Source organism: Coffea eugenioides, chromosome 5 (assembly GCF_003713205.1).
Source record: "Coffea eugenioides isolate CCC68of chromosome 5, Ceug_1.0, whole genome shotgun sequence".
Classification (NCBI taxonomy): Eukaryota; Viridiplantae; Streptophyta; class Magnoliopsida; order Gentianales; family Rubiaceae; genus Coffea; species Coffea eugenioides.
Window position 1 is genome coordinate 47,835,252 of NC_040039.1, and position 13,207 is coordinate 47,848,458.

General features: G+C 37.9%; 2 protein-coding genes across 3 annotated transcripts; one reads left to right on the forward strand and one right to left on the reverse strand.

Annotated features, from left to right (window-relative positions):
* Positions 1-308: 308 nt before the first annotated feature.
* On the reverse strand, positions 309-5,838 carry LOC113770214 (transcription factor GTE4-like). Of its 2 annotated transcripts, XR_003468399.1 has the most exons (6): positions 3,151-5,838; positions 2,831-2,876; positions 2,619-2,726; positions 2,399-2,474; positions 2,108-2,256; positions 309-852 (listed from the first exon to the last, which is right to left on the reverse strand). XR_003468399.1 is itself a non-coding variant. In XM_027314618.1 (5 exons), the coding sequence occupies exons 1-4, from the start codon at positions 5,389-5,391 to the stop codon at positions 2,413-2,415; spliced, it is 2,457 nt and encodes an 818-aa protein (XP_027170419.1). In that variant the 5' UTR covers positions 5,392-5,838; the 3' UTR covers positions 309-852; positions 2,399-2,412. The 2 variants fall into 2 exon arrangements, 1 of the variants encoding a protein (XP_027170419.1); XM_027314618.1 differs by lacking the exon at positions 2,108-2,256.
* A 1,007-nt stretch (positions 5,839-6,845) lies between these two features.
* On the forward strand, positions 6,846-9,685 carry LOC113770819 (F-box/LRR-repeat protein 13-like). Its single transcript, XM_027315408.1, has 4 exons — positions 6,846-6,949; positions 7,290-8,515; positions 8,706-8,879; positions 9,333-9,685. Exons 2-4 carry the CDS (start codon positions 7,310-7,312, stop codon positions 9,534-9,536), a joined length of 1,584 nt encoding a protein of 527 aa, XP_027171209.1. The 5' UTR covers positions 6,846-6,949; positions 7,290-7,309; the 3' UTR covers positions 9,537-9,685.
* Positions 9,686-13,207: the final 3,522 nt, after the last annotated feature.

The window sequence follows — 13,207 nt, forward strand, 5'->3', positions numbered from 1 at the left end:
TTAAAATTTAAATTTAGATGATTTATCATATATTTAACGGTGAAAGTATAAATACTATCAATATATAGCAGATTAATTCTTTTCTTAATTGTTTTCTTTTGTTTTTGGCACGAGAAACTTCTTTGTTTCTCATGTTCCTAAACGTGAACCAAATACTAAGAGTATTTTCTTGAGAATCACGAGGACAGTTCAGCCACACAAATTGAACATAACAACGCACATAAATGTTTTCACCCCCGCTCAATACACTGATAATTTACATAAAGGTTTTGTGGCTAGACGTGCTTTCGAGTTGAAATCTGTACAAAGATAACATAAAAACTATTTTTTCTACTTTAACAGCTTGGTAGTATGATACAATACGCAATAACACGTCCGAGCAGGCAATACAGTCTACACATCAAACTACTCTAAAAGTAGCCCTGAAACGTTCCTCCATCCAGGTCTAGCTCTAATGATGATCCTAAACTAGCTTATATCACTAGCGGCCCTAAATAAATCAAACAGTAACCAAGCTCCGAATTTATAAGATAAATCCTACCTTGAGACTTGATAAGTGAAACTGGTAGCAGTGTTGGCAACCTGTATCTCGATATATTTCCATGGCACCATTATCAATCAAAAACATCATACACAATCTTCTTAACTGAAGAGACCAGTTTAACAGATCAACGTTGGAAAATGCCGAGAACAAAAAGAAATCCACATCAGCTATATGTCTCAACAATGCGGCACCATTTCTGCCAGCCAAGAAATCATCTAACAGATCTTGGACAAAATCACCAAAACAGAGGCAGTAGTAGTTTCGGAAGTATTCATCAGATAGATTCCAGCTCCCGTATATGAAATTTTCTGCAAAAACATGAAATGCATAATTTGATATATATTTGAACAGAGCTTTCTCAGGAAAAAAGAAAAATAATCAGATCATCTTCCATCTCAAGTTGAATCTCAAAGACTACAGAAAAATATATCTTGAGAAAAGCAATACAAAGCAACAAGACCTCAAAATCCAATATGCAACAGAAAGTAGGAATTCACACTTTTGAAATTGACTCGACTCACAAGAGAAAGCAGATATACAAACTACCTTCTTCATTACGCCTTGGTTACCCTAGGGAAGACTAATGCAGTTTGATAATGGCATTCCAGAATTCAACACAAAGTTGTTTCTCACAAATCTACAGAGTCTGGCCAGGAAAGCATTTCTTAATTGCTCCTAATCTTGTGCAAGGAGTTACTAGGGGCCCCACACAACCAAAAAATAATCAAATATTTCCTGAAATAAAAAATGTATCTCTGGCATTGTCCAACCAAAATGTAGAGAAACATAAAATAATATTTAAATCACTAACCCATTAGGAGATGGAAGAGTACATCAAATCAAGCTACACATTGCAGGAAAGCTATAAATTTCAAACAATATTTATTAAACACTTCAGAATTCACCCTAGTGGTTTTATCTTCCCCCGGCTCCTTCTGCACCCAAATCTCAACTGAGCGTGCCCACCTACATGAGACACTCAATGGTATAGGAGCCTTCTCATACCAACCCCTGGGGATGAAAATCTCCATCAACTTAGAAGCACGCTGTAATTCAAAATGTGAAAAGCAGAACCCATCAGGTAAAACTTGTTGGCTGTTGTGACTTTACTGTCTTGATATCCCTTGCACTAATTTTCACAATATGAGTACACTTATATACTAAATTTGAGGCAGCTACTACCCAATGTCAGAGAGTCAAACAACTCCAATACACACATCCTTCAACAAACTCTACACCTATGCATGTGGAGATGATTTGCAAACAAAATATGAGATCCCCTTCACCTTCTAATTGATATCCATTCACAAGATTATGGAGGTTTAAATGCATTCACAAGCCAAGAGTCTTGATCCCAAGAGGAAATAATAACCAATTAGAACGTATACATTCCTGATTAACACAAGCTACATACAACCTGACCCCATCAACAGCCTCATGAATTGTGCTTACACCCTTAAATTAATAAATTACCTAACTTGAGCAACAGGTCTTACCATTGCAAAAAGCAAGAACAAATCTGCAACCTAAAGCAAGTTGCGTGCAACAATAAAACCTACTTACAATAGACAACAAATGTGAGATTCCTATCGACACAATTCCTGGTACACATAGGCTGTGGTTCGTCCATACTGAAAAAGCTTCAGCCACAACAAACCAACTCAAGCTTGCGTGGAGTAGACATGTTTTGAACATGGAAGAATACTTATTTCCTGGTCCAATTACCAATCACAAAATATTACAAAGAAAGGAAAAGGAAGTGGGAGAACAAGGAAAAAAGTAGAGCAAGCTACCAAACTTTTGCAACAAATGCTTCCAAAGTTTATAAAAACCAGCCAATTGGCTTGTTCTTACCTGCTAGGTACCATTCAAGTTTTGGGTGAGTGGCCTGCATCTGATCCATAGGCAGAGGAACTATCACTGTCAGAATCTGCAGGCAGGATACCATAATACCTCAATACATACATAGTCAAAAGCCAAGCACAAAATGTTATGACACCAAAAGTATCAAACGCAAAAACAAGTAACAGAATGGAGCAATAAAGATAGCAAGAGGAAATTAAATCATCAGTACCACTTGAAGTTGAGCCGGAGTCACTGCTAGAACTGCTTGAACTACTAGATCCACTGGCATTGTCACCTTGCTTTTCGACTTCAACAACAGGAGGACTATTCTTCTCATCTGTGTTAATAAGCGAACATTCAAATGCAAGATCTTTACTGATTAGACATTTGACACAAGCCATGTTATACTAATTTTGACTAGAAAAGTAGACAAGATGATACCTGCTTTACTTTCTTTCTGCGGTTCCACAACTGCTGGGATTGGATTCTGCAATGCCAGAATAGCGAGTTTTCAGGGACGGCATAGAAAATCAAGGGAAAAAAATCCTAGAAAGGGGAGTTACAATTCCTCAATACTCTACACATGTCAAGAAAACTTGAAGACCTAGTTTCTACCAGGAATTATGGGAGATATAAATCAAAAGCTGTAAAAACAATAAACTTTATTGAACAAACTGTTCACATGCCTTCCTCTACCTACAGCATTCATGATATGAACAAGAAAATAAGAGACAAAAACAAACAAGACTTATATTCCTTACTGTTGTTGGAACAGCCTGTGCAGCTTCAGCTCTTCTTTTCAGAGCAAGTTCAGCTTTTCTCTTGTTCTTACTCAGACTCTTCTTGTAGTTGGTGACAAATCTATCAAGCTCCCATAGTGTTTCTGCATCAACACTGTCAATGTCCACCTCAATCTCATCATCATGCTGACTAAGGGTTGTGTTCCTTTTCTTGATAATCTGAACAATAGCATCTAGCTTTTCTGAAGGCAAGCTCTGGAGGTTTGTACTAAGCTTCTGCTTCTCCTCATAAGTCATATCCCTTTTATTTGGATCCTTGGCTTTAGGTTTCTTTGGAACCGGTGTTCTACCTGTGTGAGGAAGATTTGAATAGGTGGGCTTTAATCTGGAATCAACAGGCACAGTCATCGACTCTGACCTATCCAATGTCCTCATTGAAGGGGCAGGAGGGATTGAAAAAGGAGCAAGAATGGGGGCAGGAATATGAGTAAAGGAATGAGGAGGGGCCTTTCTTGGTGTGGGAATAGGCAATCCTGCATCATAATACATCTGATAGGGAAAATGTTCCTTCTCTATAGCTATCCACCTATCTTCAAATATCTTTGACAACTCTTCTGCCATTGTGTGGACATCTTGTCCCTTCGGGTTGTATGTCATAGCATTACGAAATACAAGCCTCACATCCTCAGCAAACTCCCTGGCAGACTTGTACCAATTCTGACCTAACCTAGTCTTGATTGTACCAAAATCCATTGGGTGTTTAATAATAATATGATAATCAGGTATATTAAGCTTCTTGGCATCCACTGGTTCACTAAACACCCAGGCATGCTTGTGCTTCATCAACCTCTGAAGCAAATTACTACAGCTCTTGAACACCTTATCTCTATTCCTATCAAAACCAAAGCCATACCCATATTCTGAGTCACCTCCATGTTTCTTTGCAGTGAGCTTCAACTTCTTATTGCTTTCTGGAGGCAATCTATCCTTCCCCAAAAGAAACTCTGAATTTCTATAATACTGATTAGCCTTAGGCGTCCTCTTCTCCTTCTCAACAAATTCAGCCGCCCCATGATTATTCTCCATCACAGAAACATTCAAGTGCCGAAACGGTCTTGTTTCTTGATATCCCCCAGAACCTGCCTCAGAATTCACCCTCAGTAACTGTGGCCGACTATATTGATGTCCCAATGTACCAACCTCCGAATTTGCCCTCAACAACTGTGGCTGATTATAACCGCCAAAATTACCAACACTGCCACCGACATACCTAGAGTTAGTGTTAACATTACTTGTACTGTAAGCAGTAAGCTGATGCTCCTTGGCTTCAACCTTCCCCACTAAAGTTCTAACCTGATCAAGCTCGCTCTCTAGCTTCCTCTTAAGCTTCCTCATCTCATCCTTCGATCTCGATCTTGTTATATTAATCCTAACCCTATCATCAACCCTAGTAATAACGGGCTTCCGAAACCCATTCACCAAAGCCCCAGAGGCAGCACCATTCCCGGGCCCATGACTGCCAGTAACCTCTGGTACTTCATCAACTGGCGCAGTCACTGCCACCTCTGATTGCTCTCGCTCAGGAGGGTCTTCTCTAGCAGTACTCGGCAGCGCTTCTTGCTCAGCTTCTGGGCCATTGCACCGGGGCGGCTCATCTTCTCCACCATTAGGCAATACTTCTTCCTGTCCACCAGTAGGTTGCATCTCAGGCAGAGCTTCACGGCCACTGCTCGGGGAAGGCTCTTCTCTGCCACCACTGGGCACGGCTTCTGGCACGTCAGGCAGAACCTCTTGGTCTTCTCTGTCACCATTAGATATCGGGTCTTCTCCACCACTGGGCAACAACTCTTGGCCACTGGTGCCTTCCTCCGGCAGCGGTCGAACAACGTCTGAGGTCGAAGGCTCCCCCTCGGATCTCGACTGCGGCTGCTCTTGCGAACAAATTCCATTTTGGGCAGCTAAGGTTTCTGCCGAGGAGAGCTCTAAAGTCGCGTTCTTGCCAAAAGATTCATTTTTGGCGGGGCACGAAGAGGTGGGCTCTGTGTCACCGGCGGTGGACGCTGCTGCTGCGGCGGCGGCGGCGGTCGGCTCGGCAGCAGCGGTGGTGGAAGTGGTGGCAGAATCGTTATTTGCAGATTCTAATTGGGCCTTTTTTCTGAAATTTCTTCGGGTATAGACTTTGCTATTATCCCCCCACCGAACCCTCTCTCGAACATTCAAATCGGAATTACTATCATTAGTCCCTAAAGTCCCTGAATCCATACAAACATCTAAATCAGGAAAAAAAAAAGCCCTAATCTTTCAGCCCTCAAAACCCTAGATATTAAGAAATCACATAAATTCCCAAACAGCTAGGGTTTCAATAAAAACGTCAAAATCAGATTCCCAAAAACCCTAGTTCGATTGACACACCATCAAAATAACAAAAATAAAAAACTATTATAATTATAACCAAACAAAAATCGGAATCCTACGGGCTAGGGTTTTGTTTTAAATAGTTGAAACCGAAAGAAGATGAAATTTTTTGAAGACAGGTGGATCTGCAAGTTTTTTTTTCCTTTAGAAAATATTTTTATAAAATAAAAATAAAATAAAAACAGGGGTGAAAAATCGAAATAAAAATTGGAATTTTAGGGTTTGTTTTCAGGAAACAGAGGAGAGGGGCAAATAGAGAGAGAAAGAGAGAAGGCGAAGAGAGAGAGTGCGATTGAGAAGTGAGGTGGTGGTAGATCCGAACGCTACTCGCCCGGTTTTTAATTTTCCATTTTTGTTGGGGTTAAAACTCCTAATTTTGGAAAAATATTTATTAGACGCGCTCACGATTCACGATATTTCTAGCGGCCGGGTGGCTGAGTGACGTCAGCTGTGAGGGCGGAGTCTCAGTTGTGGTGATTCACAAGCGCTGGTTGTGCGATTGTTTTTCGTTCTCCACGTGCGAAGGGTATCGACAATTTGTTTTTATTTATAGGGAAATTTTTTTTTTTTTTTGGATTGTAAGTGTTTTGTTCTGTCGTTGGCTGTTCCCGTCCGACGCACTTTGGTTGTACGGAATAGTTTTCCAAATCAACTTTAACTTCGTCTCATAATACTACTAATATGTGACTTGATCTAATTGGGATTTGAAAAATTATTTCAACACTTCTAAGCATTTTTAAAATTGATTTATATAAAATTAGAACTTTGTATTTTGGATAGGAATTATTTGCCTTTAATTTTGTCACATAATATGATTTACTAAATAATTTGATTTTAAGTTCGTTTGGAATTTGAAAAATTATTCCAACACTTCTAAGCATTTTTAAAAATTGATTCATATAAAATTAAAACTTTGTATTTGGGGAGGAATTATTTGTCTTTAACCTCGTCACGTAATATGATTTACTATATACTTAATCTTAAGTTCCGTTTAGGATTTGAAAAATTATTTCAGCACTTCTAAGCATTTTTTCAAGTTGATTTATCAAACATTAGAACTTTGTACTCGAACAGGAATTGTTTATCCAAAAAATTATTTATTTACATTACAAGCGTATTTTTCGACATATCATTTTGTCTTCTCGAATTAGTTTGGGGCCTATTTGTCAATTCATTTTCTTAAACGACGAGCTTAGAAATTGAATTTTTTTTTTTTTGTCAAAACTAAAAAAGAAACGAATTTCACGAAAAAGTTATATACTAGCCCGTCTTTTCCGTACTGAAGCCCAAGTGCCCGGCGTTTTCGCTTCCCAAATCTCTTTTCTTTTCACCCCAAAATTTAAACTCCCCGTTGTAGATTAGGGCAGCCAGAGAATTAGAGCGCGTACAACGTCGTTGGCTGAAGGTACTGCTTTTATCTCTTGTTATAATAGTTTGTTTACCTTCTCATGCCTTGTTCTGTTCCTGTTAATTCCACGCTTCTATGTTTTTTATTTTTCACAATCAAGTTAATCAATCACACCCTTTCTTTTCTCGCTCATGGTAGTTGAAATTTGAGTGAATAATTTTTCGGCAATTTTTACCATTTTCATATACTATGCGTTGGATTATGGATACTGTTTATGTAGATAAAGGTATAGATTCCTGATTCATTCTTAATTTTTTTGATGAATTGAGAAATTAGAGTTTATTTTCCGCAATAAAATTACTGTAATGGAATAATGGGATTGAATTTAATTATGTAGATTTCTGTATTGAAGAAGTAATGGAAGAAGGGATATTTGATGATGCGACGGATCAAATTTCGCAATTGCCTGAACCCATTTTGCAGCATATTTTGTCTTTCCTTGAGGTTAAAGAAGCAATTCAAATGTCTGTTGTGTCGAAGACTTGGAATAATGCAGTTGCCATGCTCCACTCATTGAATTATGGAGATGGGAGTCTTTTCCCTGTTGCAAAAAGAAACGAAAATGAGGAAGCTGTATTCGACAAAATAAGAGAGCTACTGAATGGTGTTGAATCCATGATTCAGAAAAGGCAGGAGCAGAATGTAGGCGTGCAAAAGTTCTGTCTTCGACTGTCGCATAGCTATAAGTTGTTAGATTTGACACCTTACATTATCAGGTTGACGAAAGAACTTAGTGCCTGCAACATAAAGGAATTGGTATTTAAGGTCGGAACGTACCGGGGCAAGCCGTGTTATACCTTGCCCAAAGCTGTGTATACTTGGTGTTCATTGCATAAGCTTGAGTTAGGAGGATTCAAACTCAAATTGCCTTCACGTGGTGGTATAATAAGCCTTTCGTCTTTGCGTGAGTTGCGATTGTACAAGACTGATATGGATCATCGAGTATTTCAGCTTCTGATCATGAGCTGCCCTGAGCTAGAGTTTCTGAGTGTTGATTATTGCCTTGGTTTGGATCGTCTACAAATTTTTGGGTTACTGAAATTGAAAGAGATCAGAACGCGTAACTGCCTCCAGAATTTTGACAAAATTCAGATTCAAGCACCAAATCTTGAGTGCCTCAATCACCATGGTCTGGGCACATTATCCCTGGTTGATGTGAATTCTTGCAAAAGTTTGAAGGTTTTAGTTTTATATTCTCTAACCTGCGATAATAAGTGGGTAGAGGACCTTTTTTGCAATCTTCCCCTCCTTGAGGTTTTCAGGTTGATTGGCTGTGAGGGACTGGAAATGGTTAAGATCTCGAGTAATCATCTTAAAGTATTGGAGCTTGACTCATGCAAGAACCTTGTTAAGACTGAAGTGGATGCCCCTCTTTTATCTGAATTCCATTATTGTGGCAGCCTTTCAGTATCTCTTTCCATAGAAGCTGTAGCTAAAGAGTTGGTTTCCCTGGATATAGAGCAGAGAACTGATGAGGTTCTATTGAATAATGAACTTGTGGAGTTTCTCCAAAACTTCAATCATTCAAAGGTCATTAGATTGATTACTGGCGAGCTACTCAAGGTATTAGTTACATTTGTTTGACATACAATATCTTGAATGACATGCTTATATATACACTATCTTTTGTTGTTATTTTTTGTTAAGATAACAAGGTTGATATCCTTAAGGGACAGCCTATTGCAACCGTTAATCTTGCTAATTCTCTAGTAGTGCAATTAATCTGATGCCATTATTTGCTTTTATATTGCAGTTGTCCCTCCCAAAAGACCTGTGTCCGCCACTCTATGATGTCAAGCATTTGACTGTTAATTCAGATGGAGTGGATAAATCAAAGATTTTGGACCTTTTGGATTCTCTTCTTTGGATGGCTCCTTGTTTGGATACTCTAGACCTTAATCTTGCTTGTGATGAGAAAACTGTCAAGGTATGCAATTTCCCTTCCAAAGTATGGTCTTATGTTTGTATGTTTCCTATTGATGAAGCATCTTATCTCTCTCTTGGAAGTGAGTGGTGGATGATTATTGGTTTTTAATTACTGTTTCTTTCAGGAAAAAAAATATATGTTCGACTTTGATTTTTTTGGTGAATTTATGCTAATACCCGAAAATTACCTAAATTTGAAATTCTTATTGGTCATTAGTGCTAATACTAGAAGGTATGGGTACACAGTAGTATGAACCTTCTATTTTTGAAAACATATAGTACCTTGTCCTTAAAACTCACGAAGGTAGAATCTTGGCAAACATACATCTTCTGTTTTTTTTCTTTTGGTTTAATGTTTGCCCTCTCTTAGAAAACTTCTTATAATTAGCCTTGTCATAAATTCATTCTTTAGACTGGCTGCTGGTTCTGATTTTCATTTGCTTTTCTGATTCAGTTCACTCGTGAATCTCCCCTGATAGTGGAGGGTGTCCCCTGTTGCCCATCCGTACCCTTCAAATGTTGGCACCATACCCTAAAAAAAGTCGAATTTGATAACTTTGAAAATGTTGAAGATCATTGGAAGCTGCGGAATTATTTCGTTGAGAACGCAAAGATATTGGAAAGTATTGATGGTCTCATACAATGTGACAGAGCTTGAATCATGCATGAACCTGCTTTCCCGAACGCTACTTGGAGAATAACATTTAAGTTGTTGGATCTTGGATATTCACGTTGTAACTTGACCAAGTGTCATTGACCTTGTTTTGTAGCTTGAATCAGAAGTATCATCTTGCTCATTGTGCACTTCACCAGATTTTACCCGATATTTTCTGTTTGTGGGTCGGCTGTGGATGAAGAGGATAGCCCTTTGGCAGACTCTCAGTTCTGAGTTTAACTTTGTATTTGTGTCTCGACAATCACCAGTACCAGCTATCAGATCCTCAATATAGCTCCTAAAACCACATAGGTAAACACCCAAACAACAAAAATATAGGAAGGGCGAGACTTAAAAAATAGAAAGGTGACGGGGGATTTGAACTCAAGACCTCTAATACCTATTGTCTTAACTTTAACCATTAAATCAATGTTTTATTGGCTAAAACAACAAATAGAGTTAAAAACAAGGATAATGTGGTAAAACATAACAAATTTTATTCACTCATTAAACAATGTATCTCTTAATTTATTCCTTCCATCCCACTACAAATACTACATCACGCACAATATACAAGCAAAAATTGAAGACTTAGTAATTAATAGAGTAAAAGGAATAGTAGTACAAAATTATGACCATGTGAATCATATTTTTATAATCCCCATGACATCAAGAGTTCAATTATATGAAATTTTAGAGAATTTGACACACACACACACAGAGAGCAAAAAGGTGAGCAAACAAAAGATTTGGGTTGGTCCGAATTGTAGCTTGAGTTGCAATGATAATTACGACAATGCTGGTGGTACTCCAGAATGATGTTGAGGGTCTGGTCCTCCTGGTGCCATTCTCATGGTGGCACCATCCAGGATTTTCCTCCTCCGATAGTACTCCAACTTGGCTTCATCAATCCCAAACTCATGCCATGTCAAATGAGGGTTGCCTCCAGGCCTTTGTGCAGTAGATTCGAATCCAGGAGAAAGACGAGCCCCTGAAGTCGCAATAAACATGAAGGATACGATCATACCAAGCAACAGAAATCTCACAGTTCTATGCAACTTCGACATACTTTCGAAGTTCTGTCTGTACATCAGAATGAAAAGATCAGCACAAGCAAATTTTGATTCCTATAGTTATCAAGTAAGCCAAGAGAGTTGGCAATGTCTAAATAACAAGTGAACTGAGTAGTTATCCAGTGACCCAATTCTCCCATATATAGGACAAAGCTAGACAGACAAATGAAGCTGGAAGATCAGGTGATGGGACATTCTTCCACCAGGTTCAATTTTAAAGGCTGCTTTGTTAAAAATTGGCTAAGCAGATAACTCCGACAGAAAAAAGTTTGTCGTCTCCCTACATTTATATGCAATTTTCTGCTTTTTCCCAAGTCATCCGCAGTACCATACATGTGAATAATGTCTGTTATTCGTCCCAAAAACTTTAGTGCTGCCTCTTAAACTTAAACCTTTCCCTGACAGTATGGCTGCCGACTTTAGTCAATCATCCAGTCATGGGTTTGTTCTTATAGTTTCGCCATTAGCATAAGCTTCGCCTGGATTGACCAACAAAAGCAAAACAGGGCAACGAACCCTTTATTCCACCCTAGGGAATTGCATCATCTGCAACTCATCATCTTTCTGTTTTCGGTATCGGAAGATGCTTCCTAAAATCGTCATCGTCGTGTATAGAAAGTGGGAAAAAATGGTTGGATCATTCTTCGTTTCTGATGATTTTAATTGCTTCTCAATTCTCTCTGCGTTTTTTCAACCTTTTTGTTTTCGATACATTTGGAAAAAGGATATGTGAAGAACTTAAATCGGAACCAATCCACAAATATTGCAAAGAACTTGCACCATAACATGGCCATTAATGAGTTACCTTACACATTTCTTTACTCATTCATAAGACATCAGCCCGATTGACATCAAGATTTTTCAGAAACATTTACATATTTATATTGACAACACAAGTTGGTCGTTAGACATAACCAATTATATAAGCATTTACATATTTCTCATATTTTTATTCTTGCACATAGATAGATTCTTCGAGGATAGCTTAAGAGGTAATCATATAGTACGTACCACCACGTAAGCCAGATAGACAAGGATCATGAAACATTATGTAAGAAGTCAAAAGAGGCATGATCGTGTCCGCTGATGGTGGTTTTGCAGTCATCAAATCTACTTGGTTGGTTCAACTCCTCCATCGTCCGCGCCGCGCACCATCTGGACTGTATCGTGCAAATATTAGGAGTATTATCCCGGAGACTCGAATGGATAAGTACGTCATGTTGCTTTTCCACTATGCACCACTAGAATGAAAAGCAGGAGTCGTTATATTCCAGTGCAAAGCAAAAGAAAAAATGAAAATGAGACGAGGGGGTGTTTGGCAAATGTTCGAGGGGTAAGAATGGATATTAAAGTTTAGGGTAAAAACTAAAGAAGTTCGCTGTGGTAAATCTAATATACAGAAAAGTCCCCTGTGATTTCAAAATATAAAACACAACACCCCGTACTTTGAACTAAATTGTAAAGGCGACTGAATCCGTTAAACTTAATGGAAATGACTTATTAAGCAAAAGACAGCTCAAAAAAATCATTTGTTTTATTCTCTAGACAGAGAGAATGGAGGGTTAAGAGGTAGAATAGGTATATTTGTTAAAAATTAGTATAAAGAAATTTTTTTAGGTTCCAATAAAAGTTTAATGGATTCGGTCACCTTTACAATTCAGTTCAAAGTATGAGGTGCCATGTTGTACATTTTGAAATTATTGGGGGTTTTTCTATGTATTAGGTTTACCACAGGGAATTTTTTTTATATTTTACCCTAGAGTTTAATATTTCCATGCCTATTGTTTGGCAAAGTGGTATGAGAATTAATCGATGAAAATCAAAGATATTACCTTCAATCGTTCCCACTTATCATACGGGCTTTTAACCTTTTTTTTTTAATATATGTAAATGGTATGTCTCGAATTCAAAACATCTTAGTTAGATTCCCACCCCTCCATATCATTCTATGGGTTTTAACTTAAAATTTTTTTTAATAGTAGGAGAGGCTCATTCAACCCTCCAAAACTAAACACTTATAGGTGAATGGCCAAAACCCATACTCAGAGTGTAGTTTATGATTCCAATTCATTAATGCATTTACATTCCTGGGTTGCTTGCTTTTTTCTTATTTTCACATACTAACTATCTAGATTCTGTTTCATTTCAAAGGGGCAAAAAAAATGCAAATGCAAAAGAAGAGTTATAATTTTGTGAAATTTTTTTTTATTTGACCTTTGATTATGGAGCTCGGCTAATTTATGTACTTCTAGAAATTTGGCCGTATCATTTAAAATTAATTTACACACTTGGCCCTAAGTTGTTTATATTCATAGGGAAAAATTCAAAATTAAATTCATTATGGTTTTAGAGGATATTTAAATGTGGAAAATGTTACTAGTATTTAGTATGAAAACGTGACGCATTGATCAGTTTAATTATGTAAATTGCTTTCTCCTCCTCATGATTTGAAGCTGGGGGTACTCTATTACACAAGCTTGGCCTAAATCAGAAAACCAATTTATTGGCTATCCACTCAACCAACTACTCTCAGAGTAGCTGATCACCAAGAGAGGTTTAAAACTCTATTTGGATATGCATTTTAAAATCCAAAATTTCATA